Source organism: Neopsephotus bourkii, unplaced genomic scaffold (genome assembly GCF_033783945.1).
Source record: "Neopsephotus bourkii isolate Nb327-2 ecotype Australia unplaced genomic scaffold, CSIRO-AGI_Nbou_v1 NB_1760, whole genome shotgun sequence".
NCBI lineage: Eukaryota > Metazoa > Chordata > Aves > Psittaciformes > Psittacidae > Neopsephotus > Neopsephotus bourkii.
This window is the reverse complement of record NW_026902234.1, coordinates 6,325,070-6,348,650: the sequence shown is the minus strand read 5'-3', so window position 1 is coordinate 6,348,650 and position 23,581 is coordinate 6,325,070. Positions and strand designations below refer to the sequence as shown.

At 42.4% G+C, this 23,581-nt stretch overlaps 1 protein-coding gene across 1 annotated transcript in view; it reads left to right on the top strand.

Annotated features, from left to right (window-relative positions):
- Positions 1-23,581, top strand: part of ST6GAL2 (ST6 beta-galactoside alpha-2,6-sialyltransferase 2) — a 49,425-nt gene that overhangs the window by 5,278 nt on the left and 20,566 nt on the right. The window contains exon 2 of the mRNA XM_061377940.1: positions 20,624-21,626. Within this exon, the coding sequence (XP_061233924.1) occupies positions 20,681-21,626 (946 nt within the window). The 5' untranslated portion in view covers positions 20,624-20,680. The remainder of the gene's footprint in view (positions 1-20,623; positions 21,627-23,581) is intronic.

Genomic DNA, 23,581 nt, shown 5'->3' with positions numbered 1-23,581 from the left:
GCTAATTGTGCTCTGCTTGCTTGTAGAGAAAGACCGTGTTTTACTGTTGGAGCTCTTGGCCTGTCTCTTTCTTAGAAAGGCTTCATCTATGAAAGCAGAAAAAAAAGTAGAGCCTACAGCAGCATCCCTGAGGTCCTGGCTCCATGTCAATAAGTTGCTTGCAAAATGTTCAAAGGCTTCATTGGGTTTAGGATTTCATCCTGTGGAAGCATTATAGAGGGCACCCTGTATCTCCCAGTGAAGCTAATCATGTCCAGACTTGACAGTAGTTACTGACAAATTGGCTGAGGCCACTGATTAATTTTAACAAATGAGTTTTCTTTGAATGTAAGCTCATGCATGCCAATTATAACAGTATTTCTGTGATAAAATTGGGGATTTTTTTTTCTTTAAGCTTCAGATCTGCTGGTCACAGATTATTTTTCTAGTGTCTTAAAACATAGAATCATAGAATCATAGAATAGTTAGGGTTGGAAAGGACCTTAAGATCATCAAGTTCCAACACCCTTTACGTTTTGTGAGGAGTGTCATTTTAGGGAGAAGAAAAACCCAAACCAGACGTGCTCTTTCACTCCCTAAATGCCCTAAATACTAATGAAATGTTCAAAGTGGTTGCGAAATTTCATTCTAGTGGTTAAGGAGTATTTAATGTATTGTATCATACAGTCTGGAAGGCCTCTTGTGTCTTCAGTGAACTACAGGCCTGATGCCTAGTCCCATAAAATCAGTGAAAGGTCTTGTGCTGCCTTTAAGTGGGCTTTGGATCTAAACCTCTGTGAGTCCTAGTTTCTATTCTAGCTGCAGACTCCTTTCCACAGGAGAGAATAAACTTGGGTGGTAGGAAACAGAGCTCCTAGCAAACGTACATGAGAGTTGGGTTGTATTTTGATGTATTGAAGAAACTGGTTTTAAAAGAAAGCCTGCTTGGGCTAAATATATCATGAGGCATTATAGAGGAAGCATTAGGAATAAAAGGAGTGCTGGAATTTTTTGAAGAAAGCAGTGTACACTATGTAATTTCTTCTCTTCCCCGCCCTCCATCCAACCAGTGGTGCTAGCATAGAAATTGCATTATAGCTGCATAGACAAGAAGCCTTATTTCTTAAGAACACAACGTGGTTTATAGGAAAGTCAGGCAGTGACATACGTAAAGATACTTAAGTTGAATATAGCCTTACAGATGGATGTAAAGCTGTGATCTAACTACCTTGACTCCACCACATACAGACCTTTTATTAGCACAGCTGAAGGGCACAGAATACCAAGGGTGGTTTTACACGGATGAGTTTGAATGACTAGTGGTGTGGTGTTGACATTTTCTTTATAATATGCCACCTTTTTTCGGAAGCTTCTTATTCAACCATAAAACACATGTTTTGATTTAAAGCACAGTTAAATGGTCTACCTAGCGGAAGGAGAAGTTAGTATAAAAATGATTGCTTTGACAAAATGGAGAATAATGTGGCATTAACAAAGAGAATTCACTTTTCTCTCTTTTTTTTTGTTGTTTTGTTTAACATGCATAAGTCTCAGTACCCTTAGATTTAAAAGATGTTTAGAAAACGACATTTATAAAAATGGAAGTCCCTTAATGATTGTTTCTTACATTATCTTGACAAACCTTGAAGAGTAGTTTCTGTATCTGCGTGTTTCAGGAACAGTTCTTAGGGGTTTTATTATGTGCTGAAACACATGTTTATAAAAAGGACTATAACCTGGTGGAAAAAGTCTCTTACAATAATAAACCTGTCGATTGGGCCATGTGCTGCCATCAGTATGTTTGAAAAAAAATAAATTCTTCTACAAGTGTTAAGTAAGTTTACAGCCTGAGTGTTAAGTTCGGGTCAGACTGTGACTGGCCCTCTGTGGATTGAGAGGGGGAGGGAGGTGCACACAGATCCTCCTCATGCCCTTTTCATTAGCTTATGCAGCAGCAGCAGGATGGAGAGGGTAGCACCCCTTCCCAAAGGGAAGATGAGCAGGAAGGTGAAGCAGAAGAACCATGGCATGGGAGACCATGGGACATCCTCCTCTGGCAGCTTTCCTTGGTGCTCCACAGGTGGGCACAAGGCTGTGTATTTTGTAAAACTAGGATGAGCTTTGTGTGGTCTCGCCTGAGAAGAGCAAACCTCTGAGGTAGATTATCTGTGGTTAAAAGGTGACAGAACCGATGTATGAAGCCAGTACAAAAATAAAAGAACTCTGATAAATATTTGGTTGGGTAAGCAATGTGGAAAACACGTCAGTTCTTACTATCTACTACGTAGATAGTTTACAGTTTATGGATTTGGGGGGGGGGGGGGTTTGGTGCTTGTATCACCGGTTTTTGTTTTTTAAATGTAGGTGATGTGGTAGTTACAAGGTCTCTGGTTTCTGAAGAGCAAAAGTAAGATGCAGTAGGTCAAAGGATGTATCATTCTTAAAAGGCACTTCTGTGTGGGATCAGTGTTTGGTAAATGTGCACACTTTCAAGCCTATTCTACTTCCGTAGCTCCTATGAATGGGAGTCATGCATGTGTTCATCTCAAAAAGAATAGGTCTCCTTGTAACTGAGGCACTTTCTGTGGAGAAACGTACTTCACTGAGAAGTGTTTTAATGTCCTAATGTTTTCCACCACTGATCAGCTGTACACTGCTTATTTTCTTGGCAGCCTGGCAGGTGAGAGTCATTGTCGAAGGAAGTATCAAAGATTAAGGAGAATTGTTTAATGCAGTTGACCACACTGAAGGCTTTCTCAAAAGATACATGATCTTGCTGTAATATCTGTTATCAAAATTGAGACTGAGCAGAGCAGTCCCCACCAAGAGCAAATTCCTTACCCCCAGGCTTTCCAAGATTTATCAAAGCTTTTAGTTTGCTCAGGGGAAATCTACTTCTTGAGGACTGAGATCTTCCCCCTGGGTTTTCCTGCCCTGAAGTCTAATGAGATTGTGCCTATGCGTATAAGGCTTCCAGTCGAGAAGAGGGCCTTTAGGACCAATGAAGTGGAGCAGAGAAAGGTAATAAGCTGCAGTAGCAGCACCCAGACCCCAGCACGGAGTTTGCAATCACCATGAAATGGAAGTGGAAAATAGATTGGATCAGTAATCCATGGAAAAGAGAGTACTTGGGAGTTATGTGGATTATCCCTGGGAATATTTTCTGGGTGCATCAGAGAGTAAGGCTAAGTACGAATTGAAGACACAGTAGGGGGGATGACAATAAGTCTGGGGAGGAAACCATCTCTGCCTGCTCTATGCTTACCTTTCCAGGAGAGGCACTTTGGTACTGGCAAGGCTTAGAAGTGTCCTGGGACCATTTCTCTCCAGCCTGACGAAATGTCTCCCCATAGAGAGACTGTAAAGTCCAGCCAAGTTCTTACACCCAGCTGGACCTGAGAGAAGGGTCCTGGGGTTCAGTGTTGCCTCCTGAGCACAGCTGAAGTGGTGACTGAGGATCCTGCAGCGGGCCAGGCTGGCTTGCTGGTGGTATATACAAGCCAACATGTGGTGTTAACAACTGCAGAGTTCAGAATTTGCACAAACCCACATTTAGTAATAAAATAGCCTGCAACTAGTCAAAGGCGCCAGCAGTAGCCAAGCAAATTTGGAATGTCTAAGCCAACCATTTTTAAGTTATGATGAGCCAAAAAAAATTAGGAAACAGTCCAAGAAATGGAGAACACCTCACTTTTCTGGAACTCTCGTATCTCCAAGATGCCTTGGCTGATCTACCTCAAACTTTCCAGAGAAGCTTTCCTTGGCACAAGACCACGACTGTGAAATTTCATGTGACTGGGTTTTACTTTGTTGAAGTTACGAAGGTTAAAACCAGAGTTTGTTATAGAAAGCTAATCTCTCCATTAGAAATATTTCTGCATTGTTGATACTCATTCCATTGTAATTATTCATTGCTATTTCTTGTTCAGACTGATTTTATTTTTGCTATTTATTTTAGATTTTTTTTTTCTTTTTAAGGATAAATTTAGAGCAGCATGGCTTGGAGACAGATTTTGCATGGCTCTGCATGGTATATGTGGTAAGGCAGAAGCATTAGCCCTATTATCCACTGGAGAGAAAGTCACGGTTGGAGTCCTGCTCTCACCTGACTATCTCTGGAGAGCTTTTTGGAGCATCTGGTTTGAGACCTCACTGTTTACTACAGTTTTTCCCTGTGTGCTTGGTAGAAGAGAGTATCTCTGTTGGCCTAGTTAGACTCTCACCTCCAGGCAAAAAAAATTTCTAGATGTCCATCTTGTCATTCCAGTTCTCCCTAGTGGCAGTGCCTGCTGTGGAAAGCCATGAAGGTGGCAACAGCCTGATATTGGGACCACTGCTGTCCATATGTGCTCTTGAGCTGCTCTTCATTGTGTGTAAACACCTGTACTCTGAGATGTCTAGGTGCTAAAGTTGTAAGATTTCAGGCAGGCATTATAAGATCTAAAGAAAGTGACTCTGAGCCTGGAAGTGCTTTTTATTTTTTGAGTTAGGGGCACCTTATCTGTGTAGAAGTGGTACCTGGTTGTGCACCAGCCCTTTCCTCTGCTCTGAGTGCTGTTTTCTGGATGATGTGAAGCCCAAAGCATGTCATTGCAGGTACTTGCTGTTGGTAGATGGAGTCACATGACCAAAGGTCTCTAAATATGCTGTCTTTAAAGACATTGGATTAATTTGACCTAGTCACTTTACAGGCAGAGTGAGCAAGCAGAGCTGGAACAGATGTCAAGCAGCAGTGAGCCCTCACCCTGAGGCAGGGGCTGAGAGTGTTTGAAGTCAGTGTTTAACTGTATTTTTCTTTCTGGGGCTCAGTTTGAAAGCGCCAGGAGAGACTCAGCAGAAGTCAGGAGGTGCAGCTCCTGGAAGAGACAAGGTGCTGTTGATCAGTGTTTGGTAGGACTTTCTTTCAGGCAGGATCACCCAGCATCTGCTGAGCTCTGCAGCTCACAAAGCTGAGAGGTGCTCCATGTCTGTTCAAGGGATGGACTTTGTCCTGTTTGCCATCTGTACCGGTACCAGCTATGATCTGTAGCCAAAGGATGTTACTGCTGCTTGCTTAACACACCCCACACCAAACATACAGTTGTCTGCTAAGATAAAGTAGGTTATTGTGGGTTAATTCCTGAAAAAGGGTGTCTGCAAATAACACCTATCAGAAGGGTTCCTATTTGTTATTGGTAGTACTGAAACGGCCAACAGAGCCAGCTAAAAATCAATCTGCTGCTATAAAGGCAGCCAATGAGAAGAGTGCAGAGTGGGTGTAATGTGATCACAGCTACTTAAACTACTGATCAGATATACTGCTACAGTCTGCAAAAGCTGCAAGCAGTGGAGAAACCCCGCTGAAAACTCCTGGACCACGGAATTAAAATAATTAAGCCTTGCAGTCACTAGAATATGTGTTCTTGCAAGGTAGGCATGAGACAAATAAGGGCCCAGCTAGAGCTCACTGTATGTATGTGTAACTTTGCTTTTGTACTGTGTGACACTGAACCTCTTTGTTTTTTAAAACAATTAACTAGTTGATGTTGAAAGTGCCCCGAGGATTCTTCAGGTAGCGACAGCAGCAAAACCACAGCCGCCAAAGAGGAAATGTCAAGCAAAAAGTATAGACATGAAGATGCATCTTTTGATTCCTGAGCTAGCTTAAGCATCACTGCACTGTAGTGCTCTCCATAGACTCCCTGAATGGTTTCTTTAAGCAGGACCCCAATGGAGGAGATCACCTCAGAGAATTTATATCTTCCTGGCATTTCTAGAAATAGTGTGTCTGTGCTCTTCAGGCTGTAGAGCTTCAAAGCTTTGAGTTACTACTGGTGCTGCTCAGTCCTGTGCTTGCAGACAAAAGCTTCCAAGGCATCTCATAAACCCGTGCACAAGCTGAGAGAAGGGATAGAAAACTGCATACCCTGTAATACTGCAACATTATAGTATTGTCTACTGCTGCAGTAACCCCTGCTGTGTTTGGACAGTCTCAGGCATACCAGCACCATGTCTAATCAGTCAAGCAGCCAATAGTAATCATAGCCTTGACTGCTGAGAAGTTCAGCATGGCTAAGATAGACATCTGATCCAGCTCAAGACAGTAAAGGCATCTTTCTACAGTAGTTTGCTTTTTGATAGTGCCACTTTAACCCTATTTCTGAATTGGCTCACTTTCTAAAGAACAGTTAAAAAGTATGACACTTTAATTAAAGTACCCCCCCCCCCGCCCAGTAAATCCTTGATATTATTTTCATATTTATTGACTTTTAACATTTTAAGGAAATTAGGTGGGAACATTAACAGCCAGACAATGATACAGCTGTGTAATGACAATAAAGCTGTTAGGTGGACAGTACTGGAGTGTCTCAAATGCTGAATGCACGTGTTGAGTATACGGGATAGAGTATGAAGTTTCTCATAACTTACTACTGGATTAAAGTCAGCCTTTTTATGTGTGAGTCCCCACCCCCCAGTTGTTTGGAATCAGCTGTAAGGGCAGTCAGTAACAGCAGAGCAATAAGAGACTCGCTCATTACCCCAGTGTTCAAATTTCTCTGAAAGTAATATTGATACCACACCAGTTCCGCTGTGGTTTTGGGATATAAACTGAAATTGAATTTTTCATTCAGATCCACTAAACAAAACAGTTTTTTGGTCTTTGAAATGCAATCTCTTTTTTAAGCAAAAGTTTCTGCTCGTTTTCCATCCATTTGAAGGGAGGTTACAAAAGAAGAAAATTGCAAGTCCAGTGTATGAGAAGTACTTGGGAAAATGGCAAGTGACTTAGAAAGAGGCATGCTGAATAAAAGTGTCATCAAGAAAAAGACAGACTGGGTCAAGGCTTATAGCAGTGGTGACTGGTTCATAGGTCTTGGAGATGGTTCAGAATAGGGATGCTCCTTCTTCTGAGGTTTTGGAAGTCAAGAGGTGGTTATAGTGACATGGCGATGCTGAAGGAAACAGGACTGTAGTCTGGAGTCATCAGCCACTGGCAGAAATGCTGGAAAAGTAGTAGCTGTAGAGAGAGCACATAGAGTACATAAAGTACGTATTATATTAACAATGTTAGATTTTCCAAGAAAGACAGTGCTTTTAGAAAGCATCGTGAAAAGTGTCATGTACTAAAAGTCTATTTTTTTCCCAATTCTCTGATGCCCAAGCTGAGTGAAATTGATTTTAAACTGAAGACACCAGTGTGCCTGTTTCTTACAAGAGTGTGCTTGGAAAAAAAGTGATATATTAGAATTCACATAAACTTGGATTCTCCATCTCTTGGAAAGGGAACTGTATATGTTACCCACAGACAGAAATGTAGGCTCCTCTACAGCATGTCCTTGGGCATGTTGCATTTAATGATTTTGAAAATACATTATTCCTTGTGCTTGTCCATACTCAGTTTCTTTATCGAGACAGTGACATTCACAGTATCTGCATCTGGAATATTGCTTTTGCCGTTGCTTTTGGTAATTATCTGCATTTACTAAAAATAAAACCCTAAATGGAGACCTTGGCAGGGCCATGGTGTTGTAGGTTTGATACAAATTGTTACCTGCATACGGTGATAAAGTTAAAAAAACACTTCAGAGAAATCAAGCTTTCCATTTGCTTGATCTGAGCCATAACAGGTACTTTTCCTTTATTTTCTCTTCTTTCATGGTATGAAACCGTGTAAGTGTGCTCATTCTTTCATCAAAATTATTCAGACCTGAGGGACACTTGTAATTGCAAAATAATTAGTAAATAAGTCAGATAAATACTATCCATTGAGAATTGTGAAAGCACATTTGATAGGAGTGTTAAAGAGCTGTATCAAATTCAAACAAAGCTTAAAAAACTTATCAGTGTTTAGTATGATAAGCCCATTTCATCATAAATTAGTACACTGTTAGTAATTTCTGCTGCTTTTGGAGCAATCTGAAGAAGAGATTTAGCAATTTCAAAAAGTAGTTAAAATAGAATCATAGAATAATTAGGGTTGGAAAGGACCTTAAGATCATCTAGTTCCAACCCCCATGCCATGGGCAGGGACACCTCACACCAAGCCATGTCACCAAAGGCTCTGTCCAACCTGGCCTTGAACATTCACATGGAGCATTCACAGCCTCCCTGGGCAACCCATTCCAGTGCCTCACCACCCTTACAGTAAAGAACTTCTTCCTTATATCCAATATGAACTTCCCCTGTTTACGTTTTAACCCGTTACCCCTTGTCCTATCACTACAGTCCCTAATGAAGAGTCCCTCCACAGCATCCCTATAGCCCCCCTTCAGATACTGGAAGGCTGCTATGAGGTCTCCACACGGCCTTCTCTTCTCCAGGCTGAACAGCCCCAAGTTTTTCAGCCTGCCCTCATATGGGAGGTGCTCCAGTCCCCTGATCATCCTCGTGACCCTCCTCTGGACTTGTTCCAGCAGTTCCATGTCCATAGGGAGAGATCTGTCAAAGCACAGCATCCCTAGACTAAAATGTAGTGTTATCCAGTGACCTGATTTGCAGCACAAACTTGGGGTGTGCACTGACAGTTCTGTGTTCATGTGCGAATGCCGTTAGTGAGGTTCCTATCCACAGCTGGACCTCACTCAGGTCTGTGGGTCTGGGTACTCCTACACCAGCCACTAACTGTAAAGAGTATTTCTTTTGGTTCTTCTGGAGAAGGACATATTGTCTGTCTGCCTGTGTAAGAAAAGCTCAGTGGTACTCGTTTTCTTATGCTGAAGTAGAAAAACCACCCCATTCTTACTGTGGGCAAGCAGAATGCGAGGTAAGAGATACGTTCAAGTAAATGTGATTTGTAAGTAGACCAGTTTACTGCTGCCTGTAAATTCGTCTGAAAATCTTTGCATTCCTCTACATAAATGTCACTTCAGGATTGTGGGATGCTATGGGATTCTGCTGTAGTTTTCTGTCAGCACAGAGGTGGGATAATAGAAATACACTGAGCCGTGCCATTCTGCCCTGGAAATAACCTAGTGCCTCTCATGACTTTCCAGGGTCTGTTAGAGGTAATGTCAGATTTCATATTTGGGGTCGTCATATCATGCAATTCACTGTAGTTGCTAGAAGTACTATGAAATTGTGCAATGCCGTAAGATAAAGTACAGGTTACAATGAGTTAAGGAAGTGCACTATTCCTATATAGAGTTCCTTCTGCATTACTGGATTGGTGAATGTTGTTTAATCAGTTCACCAAGCTGGGTTTGGCAAAATTGAAAACTCAGTAGTTGTCCTACTAGAGGCAGATTCCCTACCAGTGAGTGGAATTCTACCAGCACTTTGCTATACCTCCTCATGTCCAAATACAGATTCACAAGAATTTTACTCTTTTACCACAGCAGAGCAGGCACAATAGAATGTTTTGCATAGATGCTGAAGAATCTGAGTTTGGAGTAGTGTGAGCACAGGCGAACACTAGAACAAGAGTCTCATCACTGCTTGGCATTGTTTGTGGTTGCTGCTGGTCTTACTTTTTATGTTTTCACACCCATATTTAGCGTGAACTTCAATGTGTTTTTTCTTCAACAGTTAAAAAAACCTAGGCTGATGAAAGTAGGAAAATTTTGCTTTGCTTGCAGTCATCCTGTGTGTATAGTATACACTATACCTGCTATAGCAGTTTTAACTGTTAGTATGATGTCTCTACTAACATATGCTGACTAGATTTACTGATGCAAATCAGGATATAAGAGAAAGAATCATGAAAATGTTAGAAATGTTAGGCATTAGTTTTTAGATTGGACTAAATGGTTTCGGATTTTTGTTATTTTTTCATTTGTTTAGGGTCTGAACTGGTTCGAGGCATCAGCAGAATAGGTTTGACATGGATTGCGTGTTGCTAAGGAATCATCTATGTTAAAACAAAGATTTCCTTTTCAGAACAGTCTCTTTTTATGTTGGCAGAGAAGACCTTCTTCTGATTGATTTAGGGCTTTGAATTGGCTTTTCTTTATTACTTGGCCTCCTCCTTTAGCACTTAAAAGCTGCAGACGTGGATTGGAGCTGTATTATGCTAGGCAAGGGGCAAAAACACATAAAAGTCTCCATCCTCACAAACCTTTTTGTCTCCAAATGGTTAGCTTGAGTGTTGCCAGTAGCCTTCCTAAATGTCAGATGGTGCCATGGTGAGGAAAAACTCACTGTTTTATGGGAAGGCCACAAACCTGAAGGGAGGCATACGATGTCTCAGATTGGGAAAAGCAAGCAGGCAGCTATACTAGGGGAGCATGGACAGACCCCAGCTACTCCTTGCCACATCTGAGAGTCTGTTCCTGTGGGTGCCTGTGTGCAGCAAGGGAGGAGAAGAGAGGGAGAAGGAGAGTTTCAGACATATCTGACATCTTACTGGGAGGATGGCTATCCTCTGTGCCAGGCAAGAAATGCACTTCATCTGCATCTTCTAAGCAGATGCTTCTGCATTTCCTAAGCAGAGCATGCAAAAGATAGGCAGTGGGATTGCACATCTTGGCTACTTATAGGCAGTCATAGGAGGAGGGCTTTGTTTTCTGAAATCAGTGATAATTTCAAAGGCCTGCCTGTTGACTGAAGACCAAAAAAAAAAAAAAAAAGGCATAGCCAGCATTGAAATACTAACAAATATTTTAATGAAAATGTTGAGAATCTCACTTGTTGAAGAACTAAAGGAATATATTACGTGTACTCTGATAGCTTCATACTTCAAAGACAATATTTAAATGGAGACTTTCCTCTGTAAAGGCATGTCAACAACCTTTTTTTCTTAGTAAGAAAAGCATTTACTCTTTCACAGATTAATCTGTAGTGTCCCGTGGATCTCAGAATACAAAGTTTTAGATTTCGTTGTCTCTTACGATGGTGAAAATTAGCATCAGATGGTAATTCCAGGGTTGTATCCAGTGAGGATGTGCTCAGAATTGTTTTTTGTTCTCTTTTATGACACAAACAACTAATGCAAATAATCTTGCAAACTAGCCAGCTCTGTCTTGCCTCTCAATTACCTCAGTTTCTCACTGTTTAAATGGTGTCAGAGCTTTCAGAGATCCTGATTGGTTTTTTTTTCTGCTACCTTTCACCTTGTGAAGTCATTGATACTTGTAGGGAGTGAATTGCAAGACCTGGGAAAGAAGACTTGTGTGCGCTGCACATGGGCGGTAATGACTGAACAAAGGGGAAAACTGTGGAGAATCCAACCAACAACCTTGATTTTATTGTCACTATTCCTCATATTGGTTTCATGATGGTAGTTCTTAGAAATCCTGATTCTCTGCAAAATTTCTAGACAGGTAGGTTTCAGTTTCCAGTGGTTCGTGTCAGGTTACAAACAGCTGTATCCCCCACAGTAAGAGATTTCTGTTGCTCTAGTCATAGTTCAAACTAATATTGCCCTGAGCCATGCATAAAGCAGTGCCAGAATGGAGGAAAGAAAGAAAGAAAGAAAAAGAACTTAAATAGTAATACCACTTTATTTTGCTTTATGAAGCCAAACAAAACATCCCAGCTAGTGTAGGTTGGCTTATCATCAGCATAGTCATGTTAAGTATTAAAATGTACAAAAAAGGCAGAAAAAATTGTTCCAGTCCAGGAAACTTCACTTGTGGACTGTATTTGTAATGTAACAAGGGCTAAACTGACTTCATCCTTCAATTTGGCAAGCCATCTTCCAGGGCGAAACTTTCATTCAAGTTTTTAGCGTAGAGCGAATAAGCCTATAGAAGGCTTGTTTTTTTGTATGTATGTGTATCAGTATATAGAAATGAGACATTAACAATGGTAATTTTCTCAATGCTCTCTTACAATCATGTTGCTAACATAAACAAATAGAAATTGGCACTGAGACAGAGCTGAGAAACAGGGAAAGATTTATTTACTCTTGTTCTTTTTTTAGAGTTTTAAAACAAGTGTTTGCTTGCTTTTTGGAACAAATGTAAAGAGGCAAACTACAGTCTAATAAGAAATTAGTAATAGAAAGCAAAGCAAACCACAGTGCCTATAGAACTTGCTTTATTGGAACATGCAATATAAACATACTCTGCGGATATAAAATTTAGTGCTGTATTGTGATACAGATAATCAGTAAACCTCAGAAACGTTGTTGCTTTAGAGTAGAAAATCAAAATTCTGCAACCATTTCTGCCTGGAAGACTGTGAATTTGGTCAAGTTTTTTGTGATAGGATTGAAACAGACCTTTTGTAACTGTGCTCCCTGTTCATGCGCGTGTTAGTATAAATGTTCCCTTCTCTCAGGAAGCAATTCAGATTGCCCTTTTTCTGTGCAATTACTGCTGTGTTAAGTTCAAGTAATATAGCATCTAAAATCATTTATGGAGCAAAGAAAAGAAGCTTTTTATTCTAACCTTGCCAAGAGCAGAAATAAAATGAGCTGTTGTGCTGAAAGTGTAGAACTGCATGGAGATTTGTAACGTTCTATTTCTCGTGGTTTGGTCTTGTGTGCAGTCTGAGATTTGTGTGATTTAATGAGACTGTGATTCGTTTATCCTGTCAAGCTTTAAATAAAAAACCCTCAAAGCACTTCCTTCCTTTTTTGAATTATGTGTTTTTGCAAGTATGGTATCAAAAGCTGTCCCTTAAAAAGAGGGGAGGAACTGAATACAGTTATGTATGTTGGCTGGATTTTTTTTCCCTTATGCTTTATTAGACTTTGGGTAGACTATTTCTCTGCATGTCTGTCTTGTTTTGGGGCATTAAGAGATTTCTGCCATCATGTTAAGTTACACATGACACCAGAACATAGGTATATACTGCTCCTGCACTGTGCTTTTGCATGGAGAAGGGGATTAAAACCTCATTCTGTGGGCAGGGATGGATCAGGCCCACAGAGAGCCAAGCTGTGCTGAAGATGGGCACTATCATTCTTGGGCACTAGCCCTACCTGTAGATGGGAGCATCTCTGCATGGCTGTCAAGAGACATGAAGAGGGTAGAAGAGAGGAAGAAAATATGTGCAGCTATTTTGGGTATTAATCCATTGCAAAGCTCAGTCCATGGGTACCCTGCCGCATGAGGTGGGAGGGGAGCAAGGGCCATGCTCCACCTTTCTAGAGCTCATTTGGTGCCCCAGGGTTCCCTTTCCCATGTACAGGGGTGGCAGGAAGCAACACATGGACCTGGGAAGGGCTGCTCAGAAAAAGGGGGGAAGACACAGCATGGGTCCTGCTGCTCACCCAGACCTCCTGACTGTTGCAGGAGCATGGTGGCCTTTTTCCCCATCATTTGCTTGGGAGAAATAGGGTAGCATTCTCTGCGTCAGAGACCTCAGCAGTAGTAGGGCTCATCCAGTGCTTACCCAGAAAGAAGGATGTGATTGTTCCTAGTGGGAGGAAGTTTTGTTTTTAATTCTCAGCGCCTCAGTGATGAGTTGTCCCTGCCTCTGGCAGGTGGTGTTTTGCTGTTTCACTAGTGCTGTAGGCATAGTTTCTCTTCATCCTCTCTGCCACTCACCCCTGCCTTCCTGCCCTCTGTGCTGCTCTGCAGCTGGGTTTCCTTCCTGCTTGACCCAGTGTCCCAGCCTCTTCCCAGCCTCCCCCATTCCTTGCTTCTTCCTCCCTGTGTTGGCTTACTTGCATCCTCCTCGATGACCTTACCTCTACAATAAAAGTAAGTACCTTAATAAGGTGGTTATGTATGAATGGAGAATACACAAGTTAAGTGATGGCCATCAGTCTGATCGCCTTTTTTCCCCACCTGGCTTTTTATCTCCAGCTTTTTCAGCTGACAGGCCTTACAGCATTCAGCTTCCCAAGACCTTAATGCTGATCAAGTCCCTTGGGAACGACTGCAGTTCATCTACAGTCTGCAGTTTATGATGGGAAACAGAGATGGTGGAGGTAACAGAAAAAAACACTAGGTAGCCTGATCCACAGGGCTTTGCCTGTGTGGAGAACTACTGAAGTGTAAGAGTAGCTAGCCAGGATGGTGCTTGTACAAAGCTGGATCACTCTGTGATTATCCAGTGGTATACTGAGTTTCACTTTGGAAAAGTGACTTGCGCTGTCTTTGCATATTTGCAGCGGTTTCATACTAACACAGATGAAAGTTTACGGCTTTTTTTCCTGGTGCTTGTATCAAGAGACAGTGCTGTGGCACCTGAAATGTGCCAAAAACCTGTCCAAGAACAGCCAGCTGGTAGTTCTGCAAGGACAGAAAAGATCCCTTAGCTGCTCTGTACTGTGTGTGAGGGACTGTGGCCAAAGTGGTGGCTTTTGCACCTACATTGCCTGGTGGAACCAAGCAGTGCTGATATTTGCTGGAACCTGAAGCAGCCTTTGAACCTTTGCATCTGACTGTGAACAGGGCCAGGACACAGCAAAAGTATTACAAGAGGAAATGACAGAAAAAAAGAGTTCAGAAGTAGGTAAGACTGAGTGAAGGTAGTATGTGGCTATGTGAGGGGCTCCTTGAGAGGCTGTCAGGGCTGATTTATGTTGTGAAAATTGCTTATTTTCGGCACGACTATGTTATGCTTCTGCCCCTTTGTAGTTTTGATTGAAGAGCCTGGAAGTGATTTACACTGAAGTTGCTTTGAATTTCACATGCAGTGATATGTAGTACATTTCTACAGAAACCCTCAGTTATAATAACAAGACTGTGGCTGGCTCACAACCAATCTGTAAGTAACAAAGAAGTTTGCATGGTCTCCCCTAACCTGAAATTTGGGATGAAATTCAGCCAGAGTGTAAAATCTTGGTGTGTATCAGAGCAAGAGCCACTGTCATGGCTTGTGAGAAAAGATGCTACAGGTTGGGTAGGTGGAGCTTGACCCAACCCAGGAGGTGCAGTCACTGTGAAGCCAGGTTTTCCCTAGCCCTTGATGCTCTGCAGAACATTTCCACTGGCAGTGGGAAAGTCTGCATGTGATGGCTAAGAGCTGGTATGGCTATTTTTACTTCCCTCCTGTCAGCCCACACTCATGTAACCTGTATGTGGTCCCTGGGCTGTGCAGGCGGCACTGTGGGCTGTGGGAAAGTAATGGCTGGTTTCAGTGCCAGGCAGCTTAAACTTGATGATGGAGTGTGGCAAGTGGGTATCAGATGCCTAGAAGGTAGCTTTGACCTCCCACTGAAACCCAGAGATTGATGCATCTAAACCCCATGCTCTTACAGGATAATCTAGGACACGTTCTTTGGCAGAAACCCCACTGAGCATTTCTCCAGCTGCCAGGTTGCCAGCTTGAGTGAGTTTTACTGCAAGTCTCACTATATTTGGTAATTTTCTTACAGCCTCAGCTCCTGGGAATGGGGCATTAGAAAAATAATAATAATAAAAAAAGCCACTCAACCCCACCCCTTTTAACTTAAAATCGTAGGTTTTATCAGAGGACCAGAGAAAAGGGACACTGCCTGCCTGCATCCCTAGAAGCAAACAAGAACCTGAGAATCTGCTTTCCAAATGCCCTGGCTTGGGACACTTGGCTCACATTTAACGGGTGATTCAGGTTAGCAACATGATCGTTTGCATATCTCCCAGGAAATTTTCTCTAAGAAGATAACTAAATATAGGTTTAAAAGGCACTGAGCAATACTGAAAAAATAAATCCCACTTCTGAGTTGTTTGGCTGTTTCTTCTTTGTTTCAGAAGACATTTTCTTATGTTGCCATAAATAATACTGAATGCAGCCTGACTCCTCTGAAAATAATGTTGAAGGAAGGAGCCAGATTTATTGGGACTAACAAGGAAGTTGTCCAAAAGAGATTCATTAAGTGGGAGGCCTAATCACAGCCAATAAGACAAGTACCCAGGCCATCAACAGACTAATATACATCTTTTGGCAGTCACCACTCCCCACAGGCTTGCCTGTCTGTTGCTGCTTACTGTATGGCTTGCACCGCAGAAATGATGTGATAACGCTAAAACCAATTTGGCACTTCCCACATGAGAGGATGAGTGTGTTTCCCCACCCTGGAAATGCAGCCTCCAGCTGTCTTGCCCTCTGCCAGAGGTTTCTTAATACCCTGGAATTAGCTGACTAAGAGATGAAGCAAACTGAAGGAGCGTTTGCTATCTGCTCAGGAAGCCTAAGCTTTCCATCAAATAAACCCTGGTCTGGTTCTCAGCCCTTTGGGAACGGTTGCCCACAGCTAACATTTGCTCCCCCAAATAACCCCGAGGTGACCTTCCCACTGCAAAGCTGTAGCCAAGAAAAACCCTGTTTAACATAACAGTGCACATCTTAGAACATCAACTTGAACCATCCTGACCTCTGAGCTGCCGGGGTCTGTACAAATTAATTTTAACAATAGACAGTGTTGAAAGAGAGGAATGTTTCAAAGGAATTAAAAAAAAAAAAAAAAAAAAATCTCCCTCATCCATCTCTTCTCATTTAAAAAATAGTCAGGAGGCCTACTTTAGAGAAACTTAAAGTGCTCCTTGTTGCAACACAATGGGCTATATAGGGGGAGGGGGAACATGCTGATTTCTTGCATCGTAGCCTACCAAAATGAAATTTCCCACAAATGGGTGCCACTTTGGAAAGATTGGCCTCCAGTTTCCACTGGGGAATTGGCTTTATTTCCTCGGATGATGCAAAGATACAAGTGGGGTTTGCCTTTCTTTTTTTACAGCTGCTGCTAGTACTTCTATTAAGTGAATGAGCAAGTCTCTCCTTTCTACCCCCTTCACTCATTTGTACCTTGCCTCATGTTTTCCATGGCTTCCATGCAAACAACCAGGCTAGGTAAGAAAAAAGCCCCTCTCCACATGGTATCTAGAGCTTAAATTAGTTAATGATTGAAAGAGCCCATCAGGAAGGGGATGCATAGGAAAATGAGATCTTCAGACTCTGGGGCAAACAGGTTTGTTAGTCCTGCTGAAGAGGAAGCTGGGTTGGGCTAAGTCGTGGGTGTTTTGCCCAGGTACAGCCTCATTCATCTGGTCCTCCTTAGCAGGAGCTGGGAGTCCAGCTGTCTCATTTTGTGTAAATAGGGAGGATTATTATGGCAGGGATGGTGAGGTTAGAGACAATGAGCAAACATTAATGATAATTTTAACATTCGCGTAGAATTGCTTTAACAGCTTGAAAGCTGTATGATGAGCATAGATGAGAGAGATGGAAGTTTCCTCGTGAAGCATCCAGTGGACTTCAGTAATTACACCCATGAAACCACCCGTTTTTATTTAGCCAGTGTAATTCATTATGATCATAAATTCGGGTTTCTTACACAAATGGTTTTCTCTTCGCAATTGAGATGCGCTGCCTCCAGCAGTACAGGGCATGAGCCCAAGTACATGCATCCCCATGTGATACTGAGGGGGATTCCTCAGGCAGCAGCCAAGGGGTCAGGGGGGCTGCCCTCTTTTCCCAGACATTCCCAAAGCTGGGACTGTGAGGTGTGAGAAGCTGTAGGGCCTGAGGGGGAGAGGACTGGATGGTTAGTGCAGAGGGAGATAAGATAAACTGATGGTTCTCTGGGCTTAGTACAGCTTTCCATACACAGCCTTCAAGATCCTGGGAGGCTGTAGGGGTCCTCTTGCAATTAATACTGTAATGACCTTGAATTTGCTTCCAGCTCAGCTGTACTGCTGGAGGACAAGGCTTTTCTTGTGAGCAAAAAACATTAAAGCAGCACAGAGATTTGCCTGCATAGCTCCGGTCTTCAAGAGATTTGAGTATCCTTTTTGAGGCCCCACTTGCAACAAGGGATTGTAGATAAGCTTCTGCAGTAGTTAATGTGTAAAGTTTTTGGATTTATTCTCACTGGTGCCTCTCCTTTTGCTTGCAGTCTTGGCAAATACACTGCTGTATGCTGGGGTTTTTTGTCTTGTTCTACACAGATAATTTTTTGCTGCATGAAAAAGGTAATTATGTGCATGCTCATATGTGCACACCATCTGAGATGAATGCGGTTTTATGGTCTTGTAGGTGTTAAGGGGGAAAAAATCATCCGCTTTAATTTAAAAATAATTAATAATGCCACTGATTCCTTTTTCAGATTGTAACTTGAATAGAAACTTTCATAGTCTCATACCTTTCTATTTCTTATCAACTTCTGGTTATAAGATACAATAAAACTTGGACAAAAATTGAGGAAAGTGTGAGATTTTGTTATGGATTATGTTTAAATTGTGTCTGGATTTGTTACGTGACTCAGTGGAAAAGCATTAGTGACCCCTTCCTCTCTAGGTTTGACTTCCTGTGAGGTTGTCTGTTAAAAAGATTCTGCAAGATGCTTCCTTTTCGGATCCTGTAAGAAATGTATATTCAGCAGGAGAAACATCTGACTGAGCAAAGACTAACTTACACAGTGGTTTGGAAGCCACGTGTTGAAAAGTGCTGGGGAAACACAGCAGGGAAAATGATAAAAAGGGATAAAAGCAGTTCAGATGGGCAAAGAATGCTGATTTAAAAATGCAAACCATCTGAACTCTGATGAGTGGGCAGGTTGCAATAACTTTAGGGCAGACCAAGCTTGCACAACGCTCATATACTGTAAGTTGACTCCCACAGGACATTGCCTGCAGTGATTTGAAATTGGAAGTAGGGGGGGAACACTGAGGTGCTGCAGAGAGTAATCTTGCAACAGCAGAGTGCAAGTAGAAAATGGGTCAGTTGGAGTAATAGCTTTTTTCCATGTGGTTTGTGTGAGCCAGGCCAAACCTGTGTGAAGCACAGGGTTATCACGTTTGTGATTATTTATTTCTGTTTCTTTGATGTGTTAGAAATGAATGTGTTTGCAATGAGGTTTGGTCACCCAAGTGTGACATTATGAATCCTTTCTCTGGACCGTCTTGTGTGCCAAAGTTAGCTTGCTTTTTTTTTAATGTTCCAGGCTTGCCTACATCGTTCAAGTAGACTGTGTTTGGAAATGTAATGCTGTGGCCTCACATTCCCAGGAGGTCAGCAGAAATGCTAGCCTGAACTATCCCTGCTAATACCACCTACGGTTTGTTCTCGCCTCTGCATTGTGGTAGGCAATCTCCTCATTTGTGCTGCCACAACTGGATGTGTCACCGCACTGAAGTGGATAAGGGGCTTGCCCAATTTAAAAAACACAATAATGCCTTGAACATACATTTCCCCACCCTAACCCCCTGCTGTATCAGTTTACTGGTTCAGTTTGTAATATTCCAGCCGCATAAGCAAGGGTGTTGGCAGTGGTGGAGGCACAGTGCAGAAATGAGGGACAGAGAATGTCTTATGCCAGTGTTATTGCTAGTTTCCTTTCAATGTGAAAACATGGGCTTAGTTACGGCTTCAGCCTAAACTCTGCACTCAGCTTTGATGTAGTTTAGCAGCTTGCAGAAAGGTGATAGCATGCGGTGACTGTGGTTTTGGTCCCTCCTGATGGTCAGGTATTATCATGCAGTGTGTTATCAGAGGCATGTAAACTGTTTGGCTGCTGTGTGATGAGATGGTGGCTCCTGAGGCGCAGGCTGTTAATGAAGTCCAAGCCTGTCCCCGCTCCCGGTCCCTTTTTCTGATCACAGCTGGCTGGTATAAGAGGCTCTTAAGTCTCACTGTTAAGTGGTCATTGAAACAAATGTGGTTAGAAAGAAAACTCCAGAAGGGGCTTGGTTTTAATCCAGATCAGGTAAGTGATCTGTCACTAGGTAGTACACTGAGTTAGACTGCAGTGTTGCAACACAGGCTGATGATGACTATAGTGCAAGGAGGTGAATGATAAGGCTTATGACAGGGGAAGGCCAGACTTTGTTCAGCCAGTTTTGTCCACACCAGTTGGTTAAACAAGTGAGTTCATGTAAGGACATAGTATACACGATGGTTCAGCAATGTGCTAGTGTATTTTCCCTGGAACACAGCCGCCTCAGTCGGACTTTATTTCATTTTGGACCATGCCTCCCTCTACTAATGCACAAGATGTCCAAAACCCCTAGGTATTAATGGAGTACAGATTTCCAAGTCTCAGTCTGACATTACCTACCCACGTCCTTTATATTAATATCATCACCCTAAAGATATGTATTTAGTTGGTTGTGCCATGCATCCCCCTTTTTTGAAAACGCAAAGCTGTACACCTTGATGTGCAGACCTCCTTCATGCCACCTTGGTGTGCATGCAGCATCCATAGCAGAGGTACAACAGTCACTCTTATTTGGGTGTGATGCTGGGCAACTAATAATGTAGTCCGTTGACACTATGCCAGTTCATGCCAGCTGAGGAGAAGGTTCCCCTCTGACGTTCTGGTGTGATGCTCTTCCCTACACCCCTTGATGATATCCACAGAGGACCACCCTTTCAAGGCTTTGGGCAGACGAGGGCTATCCGTCTGAGAGTTTGTGCTCCTTACCTGGTCCTTTTGGCAACAGGCTTGCTCACAGTCCCACTGCATAAAGACTTCAGTGGCAGAAGAGAAGACAGCTAATATTGCCCCCACTGTGCATGCAGCCAGGCATGAGCTTTGCTTTTGCTCTCTTAATTCTACGCTTGATATAGCAGAAGCAGACAGGCACATGATCTCCCCAAAGGCAGGATCCAGTGTTACTGTAGAAACTGGCCACCAGCTTCTTTTGTAGCTAGCAGCTGTCACGGTGTGGTTATAGCCAAAGCGTGTCACTTGTACAGTGTCTGCAGGCTCTGGAGTTTGTGTCTGCTTCCGAATCCTCCATGCTACAGCTTGGATATTAATTCTGCACCTTCTATCAAAGCATGCTGAGCTATTTCTGAATTGTACCTATTTTTAGAACCATTTTTGATTAATATTTGATGTTTTTTCCAGGTTTCATTTTCTGTCACTAATACTTCAAGGCACAGAGGAGCTGGTAAAGGCATTGCCATGAAACCTAACTTGAAGCAATGGAAACAACTCATGCTGTTTGGGATCTTTGCATGGGGTCTGCTTTTTCTGGTGATATTCATCTATTTTACAGATAGCAACACTGCTGAACCAGTTCCAAGCTCCTTTGCCTACATTGAAACTAAGAGGCTTCTGCCTCTTCAGGGCAAGCAGAGAGTCATCATGGGAGCCATTCACGATCCATCATTTTCAGAAACCATTGATGGGAATGAGGTACTTCTTAATGAAGATCTCTTAGGTACATTTAAATCTGGGACTGGAAGTATTAAGAAATGGACTGATTTGGAAGATACCTTTAGAAGTGAAGATGAGTTTTTTCCATCCCAGATAGGAAGAAAATCAAAAAGTGCTTTCTACCAAGTGAACGATGATTATTTATTTGCTGCTGGTCAGCCTCGGTCACACAACCACCTTCAAGAGATAGCAAAATTCATCTCAGCAGATGAGGATAATCCAAAAGTAAATATTTTACAGAACAACTGGAGCCATCAGAGAAGAATGAGGAGAAGGAGCACAAAGCACAGGAGAAGCCAGATGCTTGAGGAATCTGATGACTGGGATGGGCTATATTCCACAATGTCGAAATCCTTTCTTTACAAGCTTTGGAAAGGGGATGTCTCTTCCAAGATGCTAAACCCTCGACTGCAGAAGGCGATGAAAGATTATTTGAGCACCAATAAGCATGGGGTGCGGTTCAAGGGGAAACGAAACTCCAAGTTGACAGGAGACCAGCTATTCTGTGAGCTAAAAGAAAGGGTGAATGTGAAAACAATAGATGGCAAGGAGGCTCCCTTCTCCACTCTTGGATGGGAAAAGCACGTTCCCCAAATTCCACTGGGCAAATTGTATACACATGGCTTTGGGAGCTGTGCTGTAGTTATGTCTGCTGGTGCCATACTGAACTCCTCTCTGGGGGATGAAATAGGTGGGTGACATGCATATATATGTGCATATATACGTACATGTATGTTGTTCATGTTTGTCTTTCAAAAGGTTCATTCTTCTCAAGCGTAGGTCTGTAAAGTCTGGTTGTTCTCTCTCAGCATTACATGAATGTGACCTCATGAAATTCAGTGAAGCTGTTTCCTTTCAGGACAATACAATTGAAAGGAAAATCAAGCCTGGAATCATAATTTGATTTGAAGAAAGCAGTTATGTTTCCATATCATATTAAAGCTTGTTGTATAAAGGAGGCACTGGTTTCATCAGATCTGCCATATTTGACATTTTGCTGCAACATGCGTTTATTTGTTCAGCAGATTAGAGCCATGTTCAGGTTTTATTCTGCAAAGCTGTTTCATACCTGTATATTTTCTTGTGGCTTACAGAAAAACTGCTTCTTGTATTGCTATCCCAGACTGAACTTTGTCTCCATGTCGAGAAGCAGTAGAGCCTCCTCTTCATCTCCTCCATGAGATAAAGAACTCATGCAAGACAAAGGACTCTTAAGAGTTCAGAGGCATACAGAATTCAGACTCCTGAGTAACTTCCTGAGCGGAGGTCCCTTGACCTCTTTTCTAAGAGTGAATTTAAATATGTTCAGTATCTCCGCCCATTGTTTTTCTATTGCTGCAGTGAGTCAGTGAGGTTACAGGTGTGCTGAGATGTCAACGTCTGACAGAATTCCCCACTTCAAGGTGGGATTTTTGTGGTAGGTGTTCAGAAAAGGAATGTAGAGGCATAAAATTAATTCCAGTTTGGGTTTTCTTTCTTTTTGAAAATGAGTGCTACTACTCTTGTTATCGTCTCCGTAGTTATTCATTTTGGCAGTACACGTGCAGTATGTTAAGAGTGCTGAAAGAAGGATGAAATGTATGTCTCAAACTTGCTTATGGAGCAAGAGTTATCTCCTTCAAGCTCTCTTTAAAAGCCTTTTGATGTTCACTTATTAATCCTCCCATCTTCCTGGACTTCACAGCCCAGTACTTGCTTCATTGCACTGTTACCACCTCTTTGACATGGATGGGTTTTCTTTAAATCCCTGGGATATATTAGAACTGCTGTCTTTATCAAACTACAAGTATAGGCTTCCAGCACAGCATGGGTGCCTGGCTGACCTGTAGCTAAAATCACACCAGTGCAACCCCCAAATTCACATGAAGCCCCATTGATTTAGAAATCTTTGGGATGAAAAAAAACTTAATAGTTTAAACCTCCCTTCTCCAGTGTGTTATACTTGACTGAAACAAAATCTCTCAGCCTTCCTCAGTACATCTAGTTTACACCAGTATGGATTAGTGTTGTACTGGGGAATCCATATCACATTATATATCATAGTATGCATCATGACATATTTACACACTCAGGTGCAGCCTAGGTGTGGACTTCGGTGCTTGACGTGGCACCTGGGGCCTATATGCTCCTGTGTGTACCCATTTTCTTGTGAACTGTCTGGGCACAGAAAACTTACACCCTTCTCTGAGGAGGATCTTTTGATTTAATTGGGAAATTGTCATCTGATGCACCTAAGGGGAGGAGATGCTGATTGATAAGGCTTACACAGGCATTTCAGATCTCTTCCTACCTGTTGCAGATTGAAGCGTGTAGGGCAGCACGAGTCACAGGAAGTTTTCTATAAGTGTCTTCCAGGCCATGGGCAGGTACTTCCTATTGAGCAGAGGATTTGTGTCAGAACTGTGGCAGGACAACTGGCTGCTTACAGCCATCCCAGGGGGGCCTGGTGCCAACCTATGGGTCTTAGTGATCAGTGTGGCTCCTGGGAAGTGCTAATATACAGGAGATACCATGCCTGTGTTTTCCACTAAAAATGCAAAATGGAAGCTCCAGCATCTGTTCATATCATGATTCCCATGGGGAAGAAGTTATGGCTCCTGCAGTGTGTGTGTTACCGCTGAGCTCTTGGCTGTGCCTTTCTACTTC